Source organism: Heptranchias perlo, chromosome 7 (genome assembly GCF_035084215.1).
Source record: "Heptranchias perlo isolate sHepPer1 chromosome 7, sHepPer1.hap1, whole genome shotgun sequence".
Lineage (NCBI taxonomy): Eukaryota > Metazoa > Chordata > Chondrichthyes > Hexanchiformes > Hexanchidae > Heptranchias > Heptranchias perlo.
In genome coordinates this window covers 1,844,447-1,871,526 of record NC_090331.1, presented here as the reverse complement: position 1 = coordinate 1,871,526, position 27,080 = coordinate 1,844,447, and the positions used below count along the sequence as shown (strand labels likewise).

The 27,080-nt window shown below is 48.5% G+C and overlaps 1 protein-coding gene across 1 annotated transcript; it reads left to right on the top strand.

Annotated features, from left to right (window-relative positions):
• Window positions 1-456: 456 nt before the first annotated feature.
• On the top strand, window positions 457-22,045 carry LOC137323435 (natural resistance-associated macrophage protein 1-like). The gene is made up of 7 exons (XM_067986907.1): window positions 457-720; window positions 2,100-2,251; window positions 10,031-10,153; window positions 10,246-10,365; window positions 13,273-13,379; window positions 19,577-19,647; window positions 21,894-22,045. The coding sequence occupies exons 1-7, from the start codon at window positions 693-695 to the stop codon at window positions 22,043-22,045; spliced, it is 753 nt and encodes a 250-aa protein (XP_067843008.1). The 5' UTR covers window positions 457-692.
• Window positions 22,046-27,080: the final 5,035 nt, after the last annotated feature.

Here is a 27,080-nt window from a genome sequence, read left to right as displayed (position 1 = left end):
CAGGACACAACCAGAATGGAGTTGGTCAGTAATGATAATAATTAATCTCCATCAACGAGTCTCCAACAGGCCCAGGCACGAGGCGAGTGTTGTTTTGTGTTCTGTATGTTCCTGGGCTCTGGTGTCGATCTGAGTCACTGGAGGTGCAGCCACAAACTGCCCCTGATCGCTGGGCCGAGCTGGGCTGTGTATATTACTGTGGTCCGGGGTAAGGGTCTGTAATTAGAGCAGGACTATCGAGTCTCGAGGACCTGCTCGTGTCTGATCCCATCAGGAAACTCACAGCCTGTTCCAAACTCTGCCGCTCTCAGTCCCCTTCACAATAACTTCCTCCTTTCAACCCTCAGTCTACGTTTCACTTCTCTCTGCGATCACCAATCACCGACAGCCAAACCCACACAGATTTGGCATCAGCTGATTTTATCAGAATTTCCTTTTGATTTAAAAGGAGACAAAGACTCCAGTGGAGGAACGGAGAGAGGGTGAGGAGCTCGGCACAGAGTCAGTCAGGCAGAAACCCTGGGTTACATGAAAGGGCTGGCACGTGCTTTAAGAACAGGTCCCAGATTTCACATCACAACTTCCTCCAGTCTGACCGTGCCTGTGTCCATCGTTTGCTGTTTTCCAGTGATTCAGATGCCTGTAGCACACTACAATCAGGAGCTGCACTGACCCAGACTCACAACTGACCCATGGACTCCATAACTCCAAGCAGCATCGGTAAGATCAACCCTCCTTCTGATAGCGTCTGCCATACAGTGAGGTCTAGTAATCATCAGGGAAATCACTGAAAGGTTCAAATCTGTTTCAGGTCAAAAACTTTACGGTGTCTTAAAAATCAAATAATGCCTGTCTGAAAAAAGGTGTCTCTCGGTCCCTTCACGTGTTCAACAGTTGGAGTGAGGTCCAGAGTGAGGGGGTCAGTCCAGGCAGTGGGACTGATCGTGGGCACTGGGTACAGAGTGAAGGGGTCACTTCGGGCAGTGAGATTGACCGTGAGCACTGGGTACAGAGGGAGGGGGTCAGTCCAGGCAGTGGGACTGACCGAGGGCACTGGGTACAGAGTGAGGGGGTCACTTCGGGCAGTGAGATTGACCGTGAGCACTGGGTACAGAGGGAGGGGGTCAGTCCAGGCAGTGGGACTGACCGAGGGCACTGGGTACAGAGTGAGGGGGTCACTTCGGGCAGTGAGATTGACCGTGAGCACTGGGTACAGAGGGAGGGGGTCAGTCCAGGCAGTGGGACGGACCGAGGGCACTGGGTACAGAGGGAGGGGGTCAGTCCGGACAGTGGGACGGACCATGGGCACTGGGTACAGAGGGAGGGGGTCAGTCCGGGCAGTGGGACTGACCGAGGGCACTGGGTACAGAGGGAGGGGGTCACTCCAGGCAGTGGGACTGACCGAGGGCACTGGGTACAGAGGGAGGGGGTCAGTCCAGGCAGTGGGACGGACCGAGGGCACTGGGTACAGAGGGAGGGGGTCAGTCCGGGCAGTGGGACGGACCATGGGCACTGGGTACAGAGGGAGGGGGTCAGTCCGGGCAGTGGGACTGACCGAGGGCACTGGGTACAGAGGGAGGGGGTCACTCCAGGCAGTGGGACTGACCGAGGGCACTGGGTACAGAGGGAGGGGGTCAGTCCGGGCAGTGGGACTGACCGAGGGCACTGGGTACAGAGTGATGACATCACTGATTCAGCGATACATAAATTCATAGAGGCTCCAATTTGCGAATTCACTCATACACTGGCGTGGATATTAACTCCTCTTGTCTGATGGAATCTGGGGAATCACCCCCTCCCGGAGATATTACCCCCTCCCGGAGATATTACCCCCTCCCCGGGGAATCACCCCCTCCCAGGGGAATCACCCCCTCCCGGAGATATTACCCCCTCCCCGGGGAATCACCCCCTCCCAGGGGAATCACCCCCTCCCGGAGATATTACCCCCTCCCGGAGATATTACCCCCTCCCCGGGGAATCACCCCCTCCCGGAGATATTACCCCCTCCCGGAGATATTACCCCCTCCCCGGGGAATCACCCCCTCCCAGGTGAATCACCCACTTGCTGCTCAACCTTTTTTAATCACTCCCCCTTGTAGAGCCGGTGAGCTGTGAGGATGCTGCCGTTCTCCAACAGGAAAACAACAGGAACGTTGGGGGGGACTCCCCGGAGCCCCCAGAGTACGACCCCAGCCCCATTAACCAGCAAACATACCTGGACGAGAAGATCGCAATCCCGGGGGTGGGAATGGTAAGCTCGTTTTTCCTTCCTCTTCCACAGTTGTAATTTCATTTATTCACGAGGGTGCAGAAAAACACAGCTTTTTATTTTAAATCACTCAATCTCCCGGCACCTTCCAACCTCTGCGCCTCATGGTGGGGGCAAGGTTCAGGTAAGAGAGCTATTTGTACAATACTGAGGGAGCGCCGCACTGTCGGAGGGTCAGTACTGAGGGAGCGCCGCACTGTCGGAGGGTCAGTACTGAGGGAGCGCCGCACTGTCGGAGGGTCAGTACTGAGGGAGCGCTGCACTGTCGGAGGGTCAGTACTGAGGGAGCGCTGCACTGTCGGAGGGTCAGTACTGAGGGAGCGCCGCACTGTCGGAGGGTCAGTACTGAGGGAGCGCCGCACTGTCGGAGGGTCAGTACTGAGGGAGCGCCGCACTGTCGGAGGGTCAGTACTGAGGGAGCGCCACACTGTCGGAGGGTCATTACTGAGGGAGCGCCGCACTGTCGGAGGGTCAGTACTGAGGGAGCGCCGCACTGTCGGAGGGTCAGTACTGAGGGAGTGCCGCACTGTCGAAGGGTCAGTACTGAGGGAGTGCCGCACTGTCGGAGGGTCAGTACTGAGGGAGCACTGCGCTGTTGGAGGGTCAGTACTGAGGGAGCGCCGCACTGTCAGATGGTCCGTACTGAGGGAGCGCCGCACTGTCGGAGGGTTGGTACTGAGTTCTCCCCGGTATCCTGGCCAATATTTGTCCCTCAACCAAACATTAATAAACAGATTATCAGGACATTATCTTATTGTTATTTGTGGGATCTTGCTTTGCACAAATTGGCTGCAGCATTTCCAACATTAGAACAGTGACTGCACTTCAAAAATTCTTAATTGGCTATTAAACGCTTTGGGACATCGTGAGTTCATGAAAGGTGTTTTATGAATACAAGTTTTATCTTTCTTCCTTTACTTAGGCCAGTGTCTATACTGCTATGGCCTCGTAGCCGGGCAGACTCTGAGTACTTTCAGCTGACAGTCAGTGTTTGAACCTTGAGGCAGACTCTTCGAGTTTTACAAGAAAACTTCATGTCTTTGCAATGGGCTCGCAGACTCTCTATATCATCCAATCAGGTCTTGTGGAGGGCTGGACTGAAGGCTGTCGGAACCAATCGGATTTGTGCTGTACATAAACTTGAGTTTGGAAAGTTTGAAGATGAGTTGATGGTTTCTGACAGTCACAGGTGTCAGCGTCTGATGCAGGGAGCACAGCAGAAATTTGATAACCCCTCTTTCTTACCAGATTGACCTCCCCTGTATTTCCAGCACTTTCTGTTTTTATTTCAAATTTCCAGCATTTGTAGTTTGATAAAAAAAACGAATTTTATTTATTGAGAATATTTGAATGAGTGTTGCCTCAGACTGGGTGCCCCACACCTGTCCTGGGCTATATGGGGTCTGCCACACGGACTGGTAGAGCAGACACCCAGTTTAGTCTGGTGACTGCTGTGCTCCGTGGGATTATTGTGGGAGTGGGTTGTAACAGGCTTCAGTTTATAAATTAACCTGATGGGTCGGAGGCTTAGATTCCCAGTGGGCAGAGCGGGACCCTGAAAAAGTTGGATCAGAGTTCCCATCATAACTTGTATCTCCAGGATTAATTATGGAGTTCAGTGTGGGGAAAGTGTGAGGTCATCCAGTTTGGGCCTAAGAAAGATAAATCAAAGTATTTTCTAAATGGTGAGAAGCTCAGAACTGTGGAGGAGCAGAGAGATTTAGGGGTCCAGGTACAGAAATCACTAAAAGCCAGTGGACAGGTATAAAAAAGGTTAATGGGATGTTGGCCTTTATCTCGAGGGGGCTGGAATATAAAGGGGAGGCAGTGATGCTCCAGTTATACAGAGCTCTGGTCAGAGCCCATCTGGAGACTGGGTTCAGTTCTGGGCCCTGCACCTCAGGAAGGAGAGATTGGCCTTGGAGGGGGGGCAGCGCAGATTCACCAGAATGATACCGGGGATAAAAGGGTTAAATTACGAGGACAGGTTGCACAGACTGGGCTTGTATTCCCTCGAGTTTAGAAGATTAAGGGGTGATCTAATCGAGGTGTTTAAGATGATTAAAGGATTTGATAGGGTCGATAGAGAGAAACTATTTCCTCTGGTGGGGGGAGTCCAGAACAAGGGGGCAGAACCTTAAAATTAGAGCCAGGCCGTTCAGGGGTGATGTCAGGAAGCATTTCCTCACACAAAGGGGAGTGGGAATCTGGAACTCTCTCCCCCAAAAAGGCTGTTGAGGCTGGAGGTCAATTGGAAACTTCAGGACTGAGATTGACAGATTTTTGTTGGGTGAGGGGATTAAGGGTTCGGGAACCAAGGCAGAGTTAAGATACAGATCAGTCATGATCTAATTGAATGGCAGAATAGGCTCGAGGGGCTGAATGGCCTCCTCCTGTTCCCATGTTTAAAATATCTCAGAACGTTTACGGGAGAAATTATTTTTAGTTTGAAAAGCACAATTACGGGAGGCTCCAAAATATGAGAAAATTCACCAGATAAAGTCTCCAACCTTCAGTACTCACATCTCTGAGTAATGTCTAAACCCACCACCACTGTACACACGCGCATGGCGGCTTTTAGCTTTTTATCGCTTGCAATATAAGTTGTGCAATTATGGGTTAAGTTATAACAGGCCCATGACCCCCTCTTTCTCCTCTAAAGCCGACATTTAGGGCTGTTTTTTTCGAGCTGTAGCTTTTCGGAAGATACTGTTTGCCTTTGTTTCTAGTTCTCTAAGTGACGTTTGAAAAATGTCCCAGTTGGGGAAGTAAAACGATCTGTAAATCTAAACCACATGTGACATCTGAGTCAACGGGACTTTGGCCGTGGTCTCTGTATAAACGAGGGCGAGAAACAACAATAATAACGGAAATAGGCAACCACTCAATATCACCCAGACAGGATGCTCCTCGATCCGACTCGATGTCACGCGATGTAACTCAATGTGACTCGATGTAACTCGATGTCACTCGGTGTCACTCGATGTATCTCGATGTGACTCGTTTTGACTCAATGTAACTCGATGTGACTCGGTGCCACTCGATATGACTCAATGTAACTCAATGTCACTCGATGTAACTCGATGTGACTCGGTGCCACTTGATGTGACTCGATTTGACTCGATGTCACTCGATGTGACTCAGTGTCACTCGATGTGACTCGGTGTCACTCGAAGTAACTCGATGTAACACAATGTCACTTGATGTAACTCAATGTCGCTCGATGTAACTCGATGTGACTCGATGTGACTCAGTGTCACTCGATGTAACTCAAAGTAACGTGATGTGACTCGATGTCACTCGATGTGACTCGGTGTCACTCGATGTGATTCGATGTCACTTGATGTAACTCGATGTGACTCAATGAAACTTGATGTTACTCAATGTAACTCAATGTCACTCAGTGTTACTCGATGTGACTCGGTGTCACTCGATGTGACTCGATGTCACTCGATGTCACTCGATGTAACTCGTTGTAACTCAATGTAACTCGTTGCAACTCAATGTAACTCGATGTGACTCGATGTAACTCAATGTGACTCGATGTAACTCGATTTCACTCGATGTAACTCAATGTCCCCCAATGAAACTCAAAGTAATTCAATGTAAATCGCTGTCACTCGATGTGACTCGACGTAACTCGATGTGACTCGGTGCCACTCGATGTGACTCGCTGTCACTCGATGTCACTCGATGTAACTTGTTGAAAATCGATGTCACTTGATGTAACTCAATGTCACTCGATGTGACTTGATGTAACTCGATGTAAATCGATGTCACTTGATTTTACTCGATGTAACTCAATGTAACTCGATGTCACTCGATGTAACTCAATGTAACTCAATGTCACTCGATGTAACTCAATGTAACTCAATGTCACTTGATGTAACTCGATGTGACTCGATGTAATTCGATGTAACTCAGTGTCACTCGATGTCACTCGATGTGTCTCGATGTGACTCGATGTAACTCGATGTAACTAAATGTGTCTCGATGTAACTCAATGTGTCTCGATGTCACTCAATGTGTCTCAATGTGACTCGATGTCACTCAATGTGACTCGTTGTGACTCGATGTGACTCGATGTGACTCGATGTAATTCGATGTGACTCGGTGTCACTCGATGTGACTCGATGTAACTTGTTGAAAATCGATATCACTCGATGTCACTCAATGTGGCTTGATGTAACTTGATGTAAATCGATGTCATTCGGATTTTACTCAATGTAACTCAATGTAACTCGATGTAACTCAATATAACTCAATGTCACTCGATGTAACTCGATGTAACTCAATGTCACTCGATGTAACTCAATGTCACTCGATGTCACTCGATGTAACTCGATGTGACTCGATGTAACTCAATGTGACTCGGTGTCACTCGATGTAACTCGATGTGACTCGATGTAACTCAATGTGACTCGGTGTCATTTGATGTAACTTGATGTTTCTCGATGTAACTCAATGTGTCTCGATGTGACTCGATGTCACTCGATGTCACTCGATGCGACTCAATGTAATTCGATGTGACTCGGTGTCACTCGATGTGACTCGGTGTCACTCGATGTAACTCAATGTGTCTCGATGTGACTCGATGTCACTCAATGTCACTCGATGTAACTCAATGTGACTCGATGTGACTCGATGTAATTCGATGTAACTCAGTGTCACTCAATGTGACTCAATGTCACTCGATGTAACTCAGTATCACTCGATGTCACTCGATGTGTCTCGGTGTGACTCGATGTAACTCGATGTGACTCGATGTGACTTGATGTAATTCGATGTAACTCAGTGTCACTCGATGTGACTCAATGTCACTCGATGTAACTCAGTGTCACTCGATGTCATTCGATGTGTCTCGGTGTGACTCAATGTGACTCGACGTGACTCAATGTGTCTCGATGTCACTCGATGTCACTCGATGTCACTCGATGTAACTCAGTGTCACTCGATGTCACTTGATGTCACTCGATATCACTCGAAGTAAGTCGATGTGACTCGGTGTCACTCAATGTGACTCGGTGTCACTCGATGTGACTCGATGTAACTCGATGTGACTCGGTGTCACTCGATGTAACTCGATGTGACTCGATGTAACTCGACGTGACTCGATATCACTCAAAGTAACTCAATGTCACTCGATGTAATTCATTGTGATTCGATGTGACTCGATGTCACTCAATGTGCCTTGGTGTCACTCGATGTGACTCAATGTCACTTGATGTAACTCGATATCACTCAAGCTAACTCGATGTGACTCGGTGTCACTAATTGTGACTCGATGTGACTCGATGTGACTGGATGTGAGTTGATTTAACTAGATGTCACTCGAAATAACTAGCTGTAACTCGATGTCACTCGATGTAAATCGATGTCACTCGATGTCACTCCATGTATCTTGATGTCACTCGATGTCACTCCATGTATCTCGATGTGACTCGATGTCACTCAATGTAACTCATTGAAAATCAATGTCACTCGATGTAAATCGATGTCACTCAATGTGACTCAATGTCACTCGATGTAACTCAGTGTCACTCGATGTAATTCAATGTGACTCGATGTCACTCGATGTGACTCAATGTGACTCGATGTCACTCGATGTGACTCAATGTGACTCGATGTCACTTGATGTAACTTGATGTGACTCGATTTGACTCGATGTCACTCGATGTGCCTCAGTGTCACTCGATGTCACTCGATGTGACTCGGTGCCACTCGATGTGACTCGATTTCACTCGATGTCACTCGATGTGCCTCAGTGTCACTCGATGTGACTTGATGTAACTCGGTGTCACTCGATGTGACTCAGTGTCACTCGATGTGACTCGGTGTCACTCGATGTCACTCGATGTGACTCAGTGTAACTCGATGTGCCTCAATGTCACTCGGGGTAACTCGATGTGACTCGATATCACTCGATGTCACTCGACGTGATTCAATGTAAATTGATGTGCCTCGATGTGACTCAATATAATTCGATGTAACTCAGTGTCACTCGATGTGACTCAATGTCACTCGATGTAACTCAGTGTCACTCGATGTCACTCGATGTGTCTCGATGTGACTCGATGTAACTCAATGTGACTCGGTGTCACTCGATGTAACTCGATGTGTCTCGATGTAACTCAATGTGTCTCGATGTGACTCGATGTCACTCAAAGTGACTCGATGTGACTCGATATAATTCGATGTGACTCGGTGTCACTCGATGTGACTTGATGTAACTTGTTGAAAATCGATATCACTCGATGTCACTCAATGTGTCTCGATGTGACTCGATGTCACTCAATGTCACTCGATGTAACTCGATGTAACTCAATGTCACCCGATGTCACTCGATGTGTCTCGGTGTGACTCAATGTAACTCGATGTGACTCGATGTGACTCGATGTAATTCGATGTAACTCAGTGTCACTCGATGTGACTCAATGTCACTCGATGTAACTCAATGTCACTTGATGTCACTCGATGTGTCTCGATGTGACTCGATGTGACTCGATGTAACTCAACGTGACTCGGTGTCACTCGATGTAACTCGATGTGACTCGATGTAACTCAATGTGACTCGATGTGACTCGATGTGACTCAATGTCACTCGATGTGACTCGATGTAACTTGATTTGACTCACTGTCACTCGATATAACTCAATGTAACTCGATGTGACTCGATATAACTCAATGTGACTCGATGTCACTCGATGTCACTCGATGTAACTCAACGTGACTCAATGTCACTCGACGTGACTCAATATCACTCGATGTGACACAATGTCACTCGGTGTAACTCAGTGTAACTCGATGTGACTCGATGTCGCTCGATGTCACTCAATGTGACTCCTGTCCAATTATAGGCTGCGCCTCGGGGTGATTTGGCTGTAAAACAGTGAATGGGATTCTCGAGTTTTAACACAAGAGATTTGGAATATAAAAGTCAAGAGATAATATTGAGCAGTTATAAAATCTTAATAAGACCTCAGTTACTGCGCTGTATCTGCGCTGCACCCCCTCCAAGGCCAATATATCCTTCCTGAGATGCGCTGCCCAGAATTGAATCATGTTCTGATGAACAGTTCTCCATTCGCCAACAGCGTCCCCTTCCACTGGATTGGAGCCCATTATCCGGGCTAACATCCCAGGGCAGAACTCAGGGAACGTGCATTGTGAGTGCTCCGGCTGCCAGTTTCGCAGTCTCAGGCGGATGCTTTGGTTCCCAACTCGGCGGAAGAAGATTGCGGAATTCACCGGCTGACCTGGGCCAAGATTCTTCCCTCAACCAACATCACCAAAGAAAAACAGATTGACAACAGCAACAACAACTTGCATTTATTTCGTGCCTTTAACACAGTAAAACGTCCCAGGGTGCTTCACAGGAGCGATTATCAAACAAAAATTGACACCGAGCCACGTAAGGAGATATTAGGACAGGTGACCAAAAACTTGGTCAAAGAGGGAGGTTTTAAGGAGCGTCTTAAAGGAGGAGAAAGAGGTGGAGAGGTTTAGGGAGGGAATTCCAGAGCTTCGGGCCCAGGCAGCTGAAGGCACGGCCGCCAATGGTGGAGCGATTAAAATCGGGGATGCGCAAGAGGCCGGAATTAACTAGTCTTTCATCTGATTGGGATCTTACTGTGCACAATGGTTGCCAAGTTTGCCGACAAAAGATAGACAATACTCTTCCAAGTCATTGGGTGAAGCCCAGTGAGAGTTCGATTAGTGAGAAGGCCTCTATATTAATAGAACTCTCTCTATTCTGTTCAGCCAGGCTTCAGTTTCAAGAAGCTGTGGATGTTCTCGGGACCAGGGTTCCTCATGAGCATCGCATACCTGGACCCAGGAAACATCGAGTCAGACCTGCAGTCAGGGGCCGCCGCAGGCTTCAAGGTCAGTTAAAGATTCTGCCGTTTATCGTGCCCAGAGCGTTCACTCACCACAGCACCGATCACCAACGCCCCAATTCCCTTTGTTTCTCGCAGCTCCTCTGGGTCCTGCTGGCAGCGACAGTTCTTGGCCTCCTGTTACAGAGGCTGGCAGCTCGTCTCGGGGTGGTGACTGGATTGCACCTCGCGGAGGTCTGTCGCATCTACTACCCCAAGGTAAGAGAGAGAAGATTCACCAGGGTCAGGGTCACTCACTGTGTAACTGTACAGAGTCCCTGTTTATTCAGGGTAAGGGTCACTCACTGTGTAACTGTACAGAGTCCCTGTTTATTCAGGGTAAGGGTCACTCACTGTGTAACTGTACAGAGTCCCTGTTTATTCAGGGTAAGGGTCACTCACTGTGTAACTGTACAGAGTCCCTGTTTATTCAGGGTAAGGGTCACTCACTGTGTAACTGTACAGAGTCACTGTTTATTCAGGGTGAGGGTCACTCACTGTGTAACTGTACAGAGTCACTGTTTATTCAGGGTGAGGGTCACTCACTGTGTGACTGTACAGAGTCACTGTTTATTCAGGGTAAGGGTCACTCGCTGTGTGACTGTACAGAGTCCCTGTTTATTCAGGGTAAGGGTCACTCGCTGTGTGACCGTACAGAGTCACTGTTTATTCAGGGTAAGGGTCACTCACTGTGTAACTGTACAGAGTCACTGTTTATTCAGGGTAAGGGTCACTCGCTGTGTGACTGTACAGAGTCCCTGTTTATTCAGGGTAAGGGTCACTCGCTGTGTGACTGTACAGAGTCACTGTTTATTCAGGGTGAGGGTCACTCACTGTGTAACTGTACAGAGTCACTGTTTATTCAGGGTGAGGGTCACTCACTGTGTGACTGTACAGAGTCACTGTTTATTCAGGGTGAGGGTCACTCACTGTGTGACTGTACAGAGTCACTGTTTATTCAGGGTGAGGGTCACTCACTGTGTAACTGTACAGAGTCACTGTTTATTCAGGGTGAGGGTCACTCACTGTGTAACTGTACAGAGTCCCTGTTTATTCAGGGTAAGGGTCACTCACTGTGTAACTGTACAGAGTCACTGTTTATTCAGGGTGAGGGTCACACACTGTGTAACTGCACAGAGTCACTGTTTATTCAGGGTAAGGGTCACTCACTGTGTAACTGTACAGAGTCACTATTTATTCAGGGTAAGGGTCACTCGCTGTGTGACTGTACAGAGTCCCTGTTTATTCAGGGTGAGGGTCACTCACTGTGTAACTGTACAGAGTCACTGTTTATTCAGGGTGAGGGTCACACACTGTGTAACTGCACAGAGTCACTGTTTATTCAGGGTAAGGGTCACTCACTGTGTAACTGTACAGAGTCACTATTTATTCAGGGTAAGGGTCACTCGCTGTGTGACTGTACAGAGTCCCTGTTTATTCAGGGTAAGGGTCACTCGCTGTGTGACTGTACAGAGTCCCTGTTTATTCAGGGTAAGGGTCACTCGCTGTGTGACTGTACAGAGTCACTGTTTATTCAGGGTAAGGGTCACTCGCTGTGTAACTGTACAGAGTCACTGTTTATTCAGGGTAAGGGTCACTCGCTGTGTAACTGTACAGAGTCCCTGTTTATTCAGGGTAAGGGTCACTCACTGTGTAACTGTACAGAGTCACTGTTTATTCAGGGTGAGGGTCACTCACTGTGTAACTGTACAGAGTCACTGTTTATTCAGGGTGAGGGTCACTCAGTGTGTAACTGTACAGAGACACTGTTTATTCAGGGTGAGGGTCACTCACTGTGTAACTGTACAGAGACACTGTTTATTCAGGGTGAGGGTCACTCACTGTGTAACTGTACAGAGTCACTGTTTATTCAGGGTGAGGGTCACTCACTGTGTAACTGTACAGAGTCACTGTTTATTCAGGGTGAGGGTCACTCAGTGTGTAACTGTACAGAGACACTGTTTATTCAGGGTGAGGGTCACTCACTGTGTAACTGTACAGAGTCACTGTTTATTCAGGGTAAGGGTCACTCACTGTGTAACTGTACAGAGTCACTGTTTATTCAGGGTGAGGGTCACTCAGTGTGTAACTGTACAGAGTCCCTGTTTATTCAGGGTAAGGGTCACTCACTGTGTAACTGTACAGAGACACTGTTTATTCAGGGTGAGGGTCACTCACTGTGTAACTGTACAGAGTCCCTGTTTATTCAGGGTAAGGGTCACTCACTGTGTAACTGTACAGAGTCCCTGTTTATTCAGGGTAAGGGTCACTCACTGTGTAACTGTACAGAGTCACTGTTTATTCAGTCTCTTAACAGTTTCACCTGTTTCACCAGTCTGGCCTTTTCCATTCGTTATACAAGCTGTCGTTTTGACTTCTGTGTGTGAGATTTTTATGTTGGGGATAAGGTTTGTGGCTCACACCGTCTCAGGGTTGGATTGAGAATGGCCCAAAGTCATTTCACTGGGTTCGGATTTTGGTGAGAAACTCTTCCTCAGTTTCTAGTTCAGAAGGCTGGGTCTGGATTCAACCTCCCATTCCGTCGTTCGAAGGTCACTATCTGATCCACTGATCCATCTCACCCACTACTGGTCTTGGTTCTGTCACCATCGCACCAATAGGCATTAGCAGGAGCATCGTGGAGGGCTCACCCTGCAATATTGACCATTGCCCGTGTCCGATTCCCACTCACTGTCCAGGTAACCTGCCGTGTGTACCCTCCCAGGGTGCTCGCGGTGCTGTTACAACACACGGCACAGAGACGTCAGCCACGGGAGAAACTTTGATGAGTCCGCCTCCCGACTAAGGTTCTCGCCCCGTGGTCTACGCCGTACTCCTGCTCATCAGCTGATTTCCATTGAAGGGAAAACAATTACAGGCCAATGGGAAAGAGCAGGGGAGTGGGACTAACTGGATAGCACTTTTAAAGAGACGGCAAAGGCATGATGGGCCGAATGGCCTCCTTCTGTGCTGTACCTACATTGATTTCATGATACTTTGATTCTTTGATACTTTGAAACTCTGATTCTATGACAGCGGTGATGGAACCTGCCCCTCCTGTTAACCATGTGTGGAACGCTCGTGTCATCTCATCGTGACGAACATTGCACCCTTCCTCTGTTTCAGTACCCACGTATCCTATTGTGGCTGATGATCGAGCTCGCCATCATTGGATCTGATATGCAAGAAGTGATCGGCACGGCGATAGCCATCAACCTACTGTCCAATCAACGGTAAATGCTTCATTCTCCGCCTTCCCCGGCTGGCCCTCCTCCAGTAGGATCACAGCAATAACCAAAACTGTTTCAAGTTGATGGTGTCAGGATGTGACACATGCAACTCATTGCAGGTTATTCCTTTTGATCTCGGGATGTGGCGAGGCCGGCATTTATTGCCCATCCCTAATTGCCCCTTGAGAAGGTGGTGGTGAGCCGCCTTCTTGAACCGCTGCAGTCCGTGTGGTGAAGGTTCTCCCACAGTGCTGTTAGGAAGGGAGTTCCAGGATTTTGACCCAGCGACGATGAAGGAACGGCCGATATATTTCCAAGTCGGGATGGTGTGTGACTTGGAGGTGATGGTGTCCCCATGTCAATGGTGCCCTTGTTCTTCTCGTTGGTGGAGTTCGTGGGTTTGGGAGGTGCTGTTTAAGTAACCTTGATGAGTTGCATCTTGTAGATACTACACACTGTACCCAGAGTATGCTGGCGATGGAGGGAGTGGATATTGAGTCCAGTGACGGGGGCATCGAACAAGCGGACTACTCTCTCCTGGATGGTGTCGACCTTCTAGTTGAGCTGCACCATCCAGGTGAGGGGTGAAGAGTCCATCCTGACTTGAGGCTTGTAGATGGTGGAGAGGGTTTGAGGGAGTCAGGAGGTGAGTCACTCGTTACCCTAACCCTAACCTTAACCCTAACCCCCCGACTCTGACCTGCTCTTGAAAGCAAGGTGTTGATAGGCTGGTCCGGTTAAGCTACTGGTCAATAGTGACCAGTTCCCATTTGTCAGCCCAGGTCCTGGTGCGGGCACGGACTGCTTCATTATCTGAGGGGTTGTGAATGGAACTGAACACTGTGCAATCATCAGCGAACATCCCCATTTCTGACCTTATGATGGAGGGAAGGTCATTGATGAAGCAGCTGAAGATGGTTGGGCCTAGGACACTGCCCTGAGGAACTCCTGCAGCAATGCCCTCGGGCTGAGATGATTGGCCTCCAACAACCACTACCATCTTCCTTTGTGCTAGGTATGACTCCAGCCACTGGAGAGTTTTCCCCCTGATTCCCATGGACTTCAATTTTACTAGGGCTCCTTGGTGCCACACTCGGTCAAATGCTGCCTTGATGTCAAGCGATACAACTGGGACAGTGTAGAGGGAGCTTTACTCTGTATCTAACCCTGTACCTGCCCTGGGAGTGTTTGATGGGACAGTGTAGAGGGAGCTTTACTCTGTATCTAACCCTGTACCTGCCCTGGGAGTGTTTGATGGGACAGTGTAGGGGGAGCTTTACTCTGTATCTAACCCTGTACCTGCCCTGGGAGTGTTTGATGGGACAGTGTAGAGGGAGCTTTACTCTGTATCTAACCCTGTACCTGCCCTGGGAGTGTTTGATGGGACAGTGTAGAGGGAGCTTTACTCTGTATCTAACCCTGTAACTGCCCTGGGAGTGTTTGATGGGACAGTGTAGAGGGAGCTTTACTCTGTATCTAACCCTGTCCCTGCCCTGGGAGTGTTTGATGGGACAGTGTAGAGGGAGCTTTACTCTGTACCTAACCCTTGCTGTACCTGCCCTGGGAGTGTTTGATGGGACAGTGTAGAGGGAGCTTTACTCTGTATCTAACCCTGTACCTGCCCTGGGAGTGTTTGACGGGACAGTGTAGAGGGAGCTTTACTCTGTATCTAACCCTGTACCTGCCCTGGGAGTGTTTGATGGGACAGTGTAGAGGGAGCTTTACTCTGTATCTAACCCTGTACCTGCCCTGGGAGTGTTTGATGGGACAGTGCAGAGGGAGCTTTACTCTGTATCTAACCCGTGCTGCACCTGCCCTGGAAGTGTTTGATGGGACAGTGCAGAGGGAGCTTTACTCTGTATCTAACCCTGTACCTGCCCTGGGAGTGTTTGATGGGATAGTGTAGAGGGAGCTTTACTCTGTATCTAACCCTGTACCTGCCCTGGGAGTGTTTGATGGGACAGTGTAGAGGGAGCTTTACTCTGTATTTAACCCGTGCTGAAACTGCCCTGCAGAGCGTTTGATGGGACAGTGTAGAGGGAGCTTTACTCTGTATCTAACCCGTGCTGTACCTGCCCTGGGAGTATTTGATGGGACAGTGTAGAGGGAGCTTTACTCTGTATCCAACCCTGTCCCTGCCCTGGGAGTGTTTGATGGGACAGTGTAGAGGGAGCTTTACTCTGTATCTAACCCTGTCCCTGCCCTGGGAGTGTTTGATGGGACAGTGTAGAGTGAGCTTTACTCTGTATCTAACCCATGCTGTACCTGCCCTGGGAGTGTTTGATGGGACAGTGCAGAGGGAGCTTTACTCTGTATCTAACCCGTGCTGTACCTGCCCTGGGAGTGTTTGATGGGACAGTGTAGAGGGAGCTTTACTCTGTATCTAACCCGTGCTGCACCTGCCCTGGAAGTGTTTGATGGGACAGTGCAGAGGGAGCTTTACTCTGTATCTAACCCTGTACCTGCCCTGGGAGTGTTTGATGGGATAGTGTAGAGGGAGCTTTACTCTGTATCTAACCCGTGCTGAAACTGCCCTGCAGAGCGTTTGATGGGACAGTGTAGAGGGAGCTTTACTCTGTATCTAACCCGTGCTGTACCTGCCCTGGGAGTGTTTGATGGGACAGTGTAGAGGGAGCTTTACTCTGTATCTAACCCTGTACCTGCCCTGGGAGTGTTTGATGGGACAGTGTAGAGGGAGCTTTACTCTGTATCTAATCCTTGCTGTACCTGCCCTGGGAGTGTTTGATGGGTCAGTGTAGAGGGAGCTTTACTCTGTATCTAACCCTTGCTGTACCTGCCCTGGGAGCGTTTGATGGGACAGTGTAGAGGGAGCTTTACTCTGTATCTAACCCGTGCTGTACCTGCCCTGGGAGTGTTTGATGGGACAGTGTAGAGGGAGCTTTACTCTGTATCTAACCCTTGCTGTACCTGCCCTGGGAGTGTTTGATAGGACAGTGTAGAGGGAGCTTTACTCTGTATCTAACCCTGTACCTGCTCTGGGAGTGTTTAATGGGACAGTGTAGAGGGAGCTTTACTCTGTATCTAACCCGTGCTGTACCTGCCCTGGGAGTGTTTGATGGGACAGTGTAGAGGGAGCTTTACTCTGTATCCAACCCGTGCTGTACCTGCCCTGGGAGTGTTTGATGGGACAGTGTAGAGGGAGCTTTACTCTGTATCTAACCCTGTACCTGCCCTGGGAGTGTTTGATGGGACAGTGTAGAGGGAGCTTTACTCTGTATCTAACCCTGTACCTGCCCTGGGAGTGTTTGATGGGACAGTGTAGAGGGAGCTTTACTCTGTATCTAACCCTGTACCTGCCCTGGGAGTGTTTGATGGGACAGTGTAGATGGAGCTTTACTCTGTATCTAACCCTGTACCTGCCCTGGGAGTGTTTGATGGGACAGTGTAGAGGGAGCTTTACTCTGTATCTAACCCTGTCCCTGCCCTGGGAGTGATTGATGGGACAGTGTAGAGGGAGCTTTACTCTGTATCTAACCCTTGCTGTACCTGCCCTGGGAGTGTTTGATGGGACAGTGTAGAGGGAGCTTTACTCTGTATCTAACCCTGTACCTGCCCTGGGAGTGTTTGATGGGACAGTGTAGAGGGAGCTTTACTCTGTATCTAACCCTGTACCTGCCCTGGGAGTGTTTGATGGGACAGTGTAGAGGGAGCTTTACTCTGTATCCAACCCTGTCCCTGCCCTGGGAGTGTTTGATGGGACAGTGTAGAGGGAGCTTTACTCTGTATCTAACCCTGTCCCTGCCCTGGGAGTGTTTGATGGGACAGTGTAGAGTGAGCTTTACTCTGTATCTAACCCATGCTGTACCTGCCCTGGGAGTGTTTGATGGGACAGTGTAGAGGGAGCTTTACTCTGTATCTAACCCGTGCTGTACCTGCCCTGGGAGTGTTTGATGGGACAGTGTAGAGGGAGCTTTACTCTGTATCTAACCCTGTACCTGCCCTGGGAGTGTTTGATGGGACAGTGTCGAGGGAGCTTTACTCTGTATCTAACCCTGTCCCTGCCCTGGGAGTGTTTGATGGGACAGTGTAGAGGGAGCTTTACTCTGTATCTAACCCTGTCCCTGCCCTGGGAGTGTTTGATGGGACAGTGTAGAGTGAGCTTTACTCTGTATCTAACCCATGCTGTACCTGCCCTGGGAGTGTTTGATGGGACAGTGTAGAGGGAGCTTTACTCTGTATCTTACCCTGTACCTGCCCTGGGAGTGTTTGATGGGTCAGTGTAGAGGGAGCTTTACTCTGTATCTAACCCTTGCTGTACCTGCCCTGGGAGTGTTTGATGAGAAAGTGTAGAGGGAGCTTTACTCTGTATCTAACCCGTGCTGTACCTGCCCTGGGAGTGTTTGATGGGACAGTGTAGAGGGAGCTTTACTCTGTATCTAACCCTTGCTGTACCTGCCCTGGGAGCGTTTGATGGGACAGTGTAGAGGGAGCTTTACTCTGTATCTAACCCGTGCTGTACCTGCCCTGGGAGTGTTTGATGGGACAGTGTAGAGGGAGCGTTACTCTGTATCTAACCCTTGCTGTACCTGCCCTGGGAGTGTTTGATGGGACAGTGTAGAGGGAGCTTCACTCTGTATCTAACCCTGTACCTGCCCTGGGAGTGTTTGATGGGACAGTGTAGAGGGAGCTTTACTCTGTATCTAACCCTGTACCTGCCCTGGGAGTGTTTGATGGGACAGTGTAGAGGGAGCTTTACTCTGTATCTAACCCTGTCCCTGCCCTGGGAGTGTTTGATGGGACAGTGTAGAGGGAGCTTTACTCTGTATCTAACCCTTGCTGTACCTGCCCTGGGAGTGTTTGATGGGACAGTGTAGAGGGAGCTTTACTCTGTATCTAACCCTGTACCTGCCCTGGGAGTGTTTGATGGGACAGTGTAGAGGGAGCTTTACTCTGTATCTAACCCTGTACCTGCCCTGGGAGTGTTTGATGGGACAGTGTAGAGGGAGCTTTACTCTGTATCTAACCCTGTACCTGCCCTGGGAGTGTTTGATGGGACAGTGTAGAGGGAGCTTTACTCTGTATCTAACCCTGTCCCTGCCCTGGGAGTGTTTGATGGGACAGTGTAGAGGGAGCTTTACTCTGTATCTAACCCTGTCCCTGCCCTGGGAGTGTTTGATGGGACAGTGTAGAGTGAGCTTTACTCTGTATCTAACCCATGCTGTACCTGCCCTGGGAGTGTTTGATGGGACAGTGTAGAGGGAGCTTTACTCTGTATCTAACCCGTGCTGTACCTGCCCTGGGAGTGTTTGATGGGACAGTGTAGAGGGAGCTTTACTCTGTATCTAACCCGTGCTGTACCTGCCCTGGGAGTGTTTGATGGGTCAGTGTAGAGGGAGCTTTACTCTGTATCTATCCCTTGCTGTACCTGCCCTGGGAGTGTTTGATGGGACAGTGTAGAGGGAGCTTTACTCTGTATCTAACCCTTGCCGTACCTGCCCTGGGAGCGTTTGATGGGACAGTGTAGAGGGAGCTTTACTCTGTATCTAACCCTTGCTGTACCTGCCCTGGGAGCGTTTGATGGGACAGTGTAGAGGGAGCTTTACTCTGTATCTAACCCGTGCTGTACCTGCCCTGGGAGTGTTTGATGGGACAGTGTAGAGGGAGCTTTACTCTGTATCTAACCCGTGCTGTACCTGCCCTGGGAGTGTTTGATGGGACAGTGTAGAGGGAGCTTTACTCTGTATCTAACCCGTGCTGTACCTGCCCTGGGAGTGTTTGATGGGACGGTGTAGAGTGAGCTTTACTCTGTATCTAACCCGTGCTGTACCTGCCCTGGGAGTGTTTGATGGGACAGTGTGGAGGGAGCTTTACTCTGTATCTAACCCGTGCTGTACCTGCCCTGGGAGTGTTTGATGGGACGGTGTAGAGTGAGCTTTACTCTGTATCTAACCCGTGCTGTACCTGCCCTGGGAGTGTTTGATGGGACAGTGTAGAGGGAGCTTTACTCTGTATCTAACCCGTGCTGTACCTGCCCTGGGAGTGTTTTTATTCATTCATGGGATGTGGGCGTCGCTGGCGAGATCAGCATTTATTGCCCATCCTTAATTGCCCTTGAGAAGGTTGGACAGTGTCGAGGGAGCTTTACTCTGTACATAGTATTTCCACATATTCCATTGTATTTTGTAGCTGGGATCGACTCACGGGAGATTGTTGGCTAAAACATTTAATGATTCTTTCAGGATTCCAATTTGGGGTGGAGTCATTATAACCATTGTGGACACCATTGGATTCTTGTTCCTCGACAGATACGGTAGGTGACTTGTCTCTGTGCTCTCTGTACCTCCGTCCCCTGTGGAAATTTGATTTTGACTTCATTCTCTTGATTGGTTCCCTGGAGGTGACTCTGCTGAGGTTCCTCAGCCATCTTCAGTCAGGTGCTTCCAACCAGCTCGTAACGAAGATCAGCCCTTCCCGTCAAATCTTCCCCTGCCCTAAGCAGCCAGTGCAGGCTGAGCCTTGGCGCCAAGTGTAATCGCCATCGAGCATCTGGCATCAAACAACTGCCAGCACTACCACCCACCAGAACTAAGCCTGATCGAAGGGGGGGGGCAAGCTCCTGAGGGGGTTCTGATACAGGAAATCAGGACAAACTATTTCCACTGGTCAGCGAGTGAGTAACTAGAAGGGGATAAACTTGGAGTTCAACCAAAAAAACGAAGGGAGAGGGTGGGAGACATTGTTTAGTTGCACAGAGGGTTGTTATGAGATGGGAATCCTGACCAGGAACAGGAGTGGCAGCAGAATTCCTCATAAATATTTGTCGAGGAATGGGGATAAGGGGAGAGCTCTTTCAGAGAGAGGGCACGGTGATGATGGCCTGAATGGCCTCCTTTTGTTCTGTAAAGTTCTACGGTTCTCCGTGTTTCTGTCGACCAGTCAGTCCACCGTTGGCGGTAGTGGAGGTTCTGGAGGCCAGGATACGAAATAGGATTAATGGTCACCTGGAGAAAAACACGGGGCCATTAAGGACGGCCAGAATTAGTTCATCAAAGGCAAGTCGGGTCTGACAAATCTAACAGAATTTTCAGAGAAAATAACAGAGTGCGTTGATAAAGGAAATGTGGTGAGTATTCGGATTTACAAAAGGCATTTGATAAGGTGCAATAAAAGAGGCTTGTTGATAGAATGACCACACTCGGAGCACTGTGAGCAGAGCTAGTCTCCATATTATATAAAGGATATAGAGGCACTGGAGAAGGTGCAAAACAGATTCACAAGGATAATACCAGAACTGAGAGGATATAATTATCAGGAAAGATTGAACAGGCCGGGGGTCTTTTCTCTAGAAAAGAGAAGACTGAGGGGTGACCTGATCGAGGTCTTTAAGATTATGAAAGGGGTTTGATAGGGTAGAAGTGGAAAAAATGTTTCCACTTGTGGGGAGACCAGAACTCGGGGCCATAAATATAAGATAGTCACTAATAAATCCAATAGGGAATTCAGGAGAAACTTCTTTACCCAGAGAGTGGTGAGAATGTGGAACTCGCTCCCACAAGGAGTAGTTGAGGTGAATAGTGTAGATGGATTTAAGGGGAAGCTCGATAAACACATGAGGGAGAAAGGAATAGAAGGATGTGGTGATAGGGTGAGATGAAGTAGGGAGGGAGGAGGCTCTTGTGGAGCATAAACACCGGCATAGAGCAGTTGGGCCGAATGGCCTGTTTCTGTGCTGTACATTCTCTGTAATTCTATGAATGAAGGCACACGGTATTAAAGGGAATGTAGCAGTGTGAACATACGGACACATGGATTAGGAGCAGGAGTAGGCCATTCGGCCCCTCAAGCCTGCTGTGCCATATGATAAGATCATGGCTGATCTGATTGTGACCTCAACCCTACTTTCCCGTCTACCTACTATAAACTTTGACTCCCTCGTTAATCAGGAATCTATGTAACTCAGCCTTAAAAATATTCAGTGACCCTGCCTCCCCCGCTCTCTGGGGAAGGGAGTTCCACAGACTCACCACCCTCTGAGAGAAAATCTCTCCTCATCTCCGTCTTACAATGGGAGACCCCTTATTTTTAAACTGTGGCCCCTAGTTCTAGTCTCTCCCACAAGGGGAAACATCCTCTCAGCATCTACCCCTTCTAGTCCCCTCAGGATCTTATATGTTTCAATAAGATCACCTCTCATTCTTCTAAACTCCAGTGTGTACAGGCCCAACTTGTCCAACCTTTCCTCATAAGATAACCCCCTCATCCCAGGAATCAGTCGAGTGAACCTTCTCTGAACTGCCTCCAAAGCAATTATGTCCTTTCTTAAATAAGGAGACCAAAACTGCACACAGTATTCTAGATGTGGTCTCACCAATGCCCTGTACAACTGGAGCAAAACATCTCTACTTTTATATTCCATTCCCCTTGCAATAAATGACAAATGTGGATAGGAACGTGGGAGAATGGGGGGGGGGGGTAAAGCAGGAGGAGCTGATTAGCAGGAGCTGGAGTCTGTGTCAGGAATGTGCTCACTGCTCACAGACCGTCTTCTGATTCCAGGTCTCAGGAAGCTGGAAGCCTTTTTTGGGTTGCTGATTGCGATTATGGCGATAACATTCGGATACGAGGTAAAGATACAGATGCTGATGCAGTGCTTTTACACAGGGATAAACCTTAGAACACTTGGACAGCATCTCTCCCCAGCATTTTAAATGCTACCTACCGGCTGTTAAACTCATCGATCAGGAGTATTCCCCCCTCTGAAATTATCCCGACACAGACCAGGAATATCCCCACTCTGTGCTGAGTTGCATAGAATTACATTGAATGTACAGCACAGAAACAGGCCATTCGGCCCAGCTGGTCTTTGCTGGTGTTTAAGCTCCACACAAGCCTCCTCCCTCCCGACTTCATCTCACCCTATCAGCAGATCCTTCTATTCCTTTCTCCCTCATGTGTTTATCTAGATTCCCCTTAAATCCATCCACACTATTCACCTCAACTACTCCTTGTGGGAGCGAGTTCCACATTCTCACCACTCTCTGGGTAAAGAAGTTTCTCCTGAATTCCCTATTGGATTTATTAGTGACTATCTTATATTTATGGCCCCTAGTTCTGGTCTCCCCCACAAGTGGAAACATCTTCTCTACGTCTACCCTATCAAACCCTTTCAGAATCGTAAAGACCTCGATCAGGTCACCCCTCAGTCTTCTCTTTTCTAGAGAAAAGAGTCCCAACCTTTTCAATCTTTCCTGATAATTATAACCTCTCAGTTCTGGTATCATTCTCGTGAATCTCTTTTGCACCTTCTCCAGTGCCTCAATATCCTTTTTATAATATGGAGACCAGAACTGTGCACAATACCCCAATAACCTTGGTTAGGCCACACATGTATAACTCTATACAAGTGAGCTGAGTTCAGTAGGAGCGTGATGATGGGGAGGGGATTAATTTGTGGCAATGGAGTCCGTATTGTAATAATTGTGAACAATCCTTTCACTGCACCCTGGGCAGGAATGGTAGGCACTTGAAACACAATATCACACACAATGTGAGCAGGAGATCACTGCTAATGGTGGAAATGTTCAGTACAGAGCATTCTGAGAAGGTATGGCTGGCTCGTCCTTCCTTGCCTGGTCTGGTGAGGTCATTAAACTTCTTAGCTGTATGTGGGGGGGCGTGGGTAGTGTAGAGCTGGCACCTGCTCACATTGCCCATGGGCATCTCCCCTTGAGGCTCTTTGCCAAAGGGTGTCTCCTTCCTCTGCATCACCGAGCACAACATCACGCCCGATTGCTCCCCCAGTGAACAGCGGGACTGTGCCCCCCACAGCCCTGAGGGCATTCTTTTCTTTTCTTGACCGAGAAACAGTTGTGAAGATGCCTGTGCCTTTAAGCTGCAGCACCACGTGCTGGTACCCAACCCCTCCCCCCTCCCCCCTCCCCCCTCCCCCGCCCTCAATCCCCTCAACTCCCAATCACAGGCTGATTTCTGAACCCCCGAAATTACGTCCAATCAGAAAAGCCAGAAATGAGCTGCTGCCAACTCGTGGCAGAACAACGGTACTGCAGCAATGGGTGTTTCCCGTCCACGAAAGAGAGAGAGAGTAAAGATAAAACGGAAAAAAGGGGCGTATGAGAGATGTCAGACGATAACACAAGTGAGAACCAGGCTGAATATAAAAAATTCAGAGGGGAAGTGAAAAAGGAAATAAGAGGGGCAAAGAGAGAGTATGAGAATAGACTGGCGGCCAACATAAAAGGGAATCCAAAAGTCTTCTTTAGGTATGTAAACAGTAAACGGGTAGTAAGAGGAGGGGTGGGGCCGATTAGGGACCATAAAGGTAACCTGTGTGTGGAGGTGGAAGATGTGGGTCTGGTTCTTAATGAATACTTTGCGTCCGTCTTCACAAAAGAGAGGGATGATGCAGAGATTGTAGTTAAGGAGGAGGAGTGTGAAATATTGGATGGGATAAACATAGTGAGAGAGGAAGTATTAAGGGGATTAGCATCTTTGAAAGTGGATAAATCACCAGGCCCGGATGAAATGTATCCCAGGCTGTTAAGAGAAGCAAGGGAGGAAATAGCGGAGACTCTGAGCATCATTTTCCAATCCTCCCTGGATACAGGCATGTTGCCGGAGGATTGGAGGACTGCTAACATTGTACCGTTGTTTAAAAAGGGAGCGAGGGATAGACTGAGTAATTACAGGCCAGTCAGTCTAACCTCGGTGGTGGGCAAATTATTGGAATCAATTCTGAGGGACAGGATAAACCGTCATTTAGAAAGGCACGGGTTAATCGAGGACAGTCAGTATGGATTTGTTAAGGAAAGGTGGTGTCTGACTAACTTGATTAAATTTTTTGAGGACGTTACAAGGAGGATAAAGCGTTTGATGTAGTCTACATGGATTTTAACAAGGCTTTTGACAAGGTCCCACATGGAAGACTGGCCTGAAAAGTAAAAGCCCATGGGATCTAAGGGAAAGTGGCAAATTGGATCCAAAATTGGCTCAGTGGCAGGAAGCAAAGGGTAATGGTCGACAGGTGTTTCCAGTGGGGTTCCGCAGGGCTCAGTACTCGGTCCCTTGCTTTTTGTGATATATATTAATGATTTGGACTTAAATGTAGGGGGCATGATTAAGAAGTTTGCAGATGATACAAAAATTGGCCGTGTGCTTGATAGTGAGGAGGAAAGCTGTAGACTGCAGGAAGATATCAATGGACTGGTCAGGTGGGCAGAAAAGTGGCAAATGGAATTCAATCCAGAGAAGTGTGAGGTAATGCATTTGGGGAGAGCAAACAGGGCAAGGGAATACACAATAAATGGGAGGATACTGAGAGGTGTAGAGGAACAGAGGGTCCTTGGAGTGCATGTCCACAGATCCCTGAAGGTAGCAGGACAGGTAGATAAGGTGGTTAAAAAGGCATAGGGGATACTTTCCTTTATTAGCCGAGGCACAGAATATAAGAGCAGGGAGGTTATGCTGGAACTGTATAAAACACTAGTTAGGCCACAGCTTGAGTACTGTGTACAGTTCTGGTCACCACATTACAGGAAAGATGTGATTGCACTGGAGAGGGTGCAGAGGAGATTTACGAGGATGTTGCCAGGACTGGAGAATTTTAGCTATGAGGAAAGATTGGATAGGCTGGGGTTGTTTTCTTTGGAACAGAGGAGGCTGAGGGGAGATTTCATTGAGGTGTATAAAATTAAGAGGGGCCTAGATAGAGTGGATAGGAAGGACCTATTTCCCTTAGCAGAGGGGTCAGTGACCAGGGAGCATAGATTTAAAGTAATTGGTAGAAGGATTAGAGGGGAGCTGAGGAGAAATGTTTTCACCCAGAGGTTGGTGGGGGTCTGGAACTCACTGCCTGAGAGGGTGGGAGAGGCAGAAACCCTCAACTCATTTAAAAAGTACCTGGATGTGCACCTGAAGTGCTGAAACCCACAGGGCTACGGACCAAGTGCAGGAAAGTGGGATTAGGCTGGGTGGCTCTTTTGCGGCCGGCGCGGATACAATGGGCCGAATGGCCTCCTTCTGTGATTCTATTCTATGAAGTCACCCGGTCCGGACGGGATGAATCCTAAATCAAAAGCAAAATACTGCGGATGCTGAAAATCTGAAATAAAAACAGAAAATTCTGGAAATGCTCAGCAAATAAGGTACCATCTGTGGAGAGAGAAACAGAGTTAACGTTTCAGGTTGATGACCTGACGAAGGGTCAGTTCTGATGAAAAGGTCCTTCCTTAGAGAGGGTGCAGAGGAGATTTACTAGAATGGTTCCAGGGATGAGGGACTTCAGTTACGTGGATAGACTGGAGAAGCTGGGATTGTTCTCCTTGGAACAGAGAAGGTTAAGAGGAGATTTGATCGAGGTGTTCAAAATCATGAAGGGTCCAGACAGAGTGGATAGAGAGAAACTGTTCCCATTGGCGGAAGGGTCAAGAACCAGAGGACACAGATTTAAGGTGATTGGCAAAAGAACCAAAGGTGACATGAGGAAAAACTTTTTTACACAGCGAGTGGTCATGATCTGGAATGCACTGCCCGAGGGGGTGGTGGAGGCAGATTCAATCATGGCCTTCAAAAGGGAACTGGATAAATACTTGAAGGAAAAAGTTTGCAGGGCTATGGGAAAGGGCGGGGGAGTGGGACTAACTGGATTGCTTTTGCAACGACCCGGCACAGGTACGATGGGCCGAATGGCTCCTCCTGTGCTGTAATCATTCAATGATTCTATGATCGATTGGCTGTCCATGGTGCCTGGTGTCAACCATCCATTACACACTTGGGCAAATGGCCCATGGCTCACTTCACTCTGCCAGCTTTGCTTGAAGTGGATTTCATGTGTCAATGGTAAAGGTCACTTGTTGGAGAGACCTCCTGCTGAGAGACTGTCCCCAACATCATAACTACCTGAGTTACTCGTTGCAATATTATGAGCCTGACCTTATAAAAAGTGCCCCCGATGGTGACACAGCTTCTTGTGAATACCCCGATCAAACAGGGGGTCTTGGCATGAAGACCCCCCTTTAAAAATGGATCTCCCAATGGGAGTGAATGTGAACTTGGATTCCAGCCTGAACTGATGAAAGTTTGGTTTATTTGGAGTGGACTGAGGTAACCACAAGAACAGATTACATCAAAAAACCTTCAGCGAATCCAACTGATCTGTTTCCTTTTCTAAATGTGCCACTCTGGCCTCAGGGTCGTTTATCCCAATATTAGGCCTTCCCTCAGTGTGAGAGTTTTCTTCATTAAACCTCATAAAACTGAGCCAAGCTGTTCTGAGGAGAATAATCCCAGCTTCTCCAGTCTCTCCACATAACTGAAGTCCCTCATCCCTGGAATCATTCTAGTAAATCTCCTCTGCACCCTCTCTAAGGCCTTCACATCCTTCCTAAAGTGCGGTGCCACAGAACTGAACACAATATTCCAGCTGAGCCTAACCAGTGTTTTATAAAGGTTTAGTATAACTTCCTTGCTTGTACTCTGTGCCTCTATTAATAAAGCCCAGGATCACATATGCTTTTTTAACAGCCTTCTCAACTTCAAAGATTTTTGTGTATTGATTACTGGATTAATCGTCTCTGGATTATTAATCTAGTAACATCAACCACTATAATACCCAGATATTGTGAATCCTTTACCATCATCAGCGCTGGCCCCTCAATCACATCCCTGCAGACCAAACAAAGCAATCGCTCACACGTAACTGGATCAGGGCCCAGCATTGTCCGACGA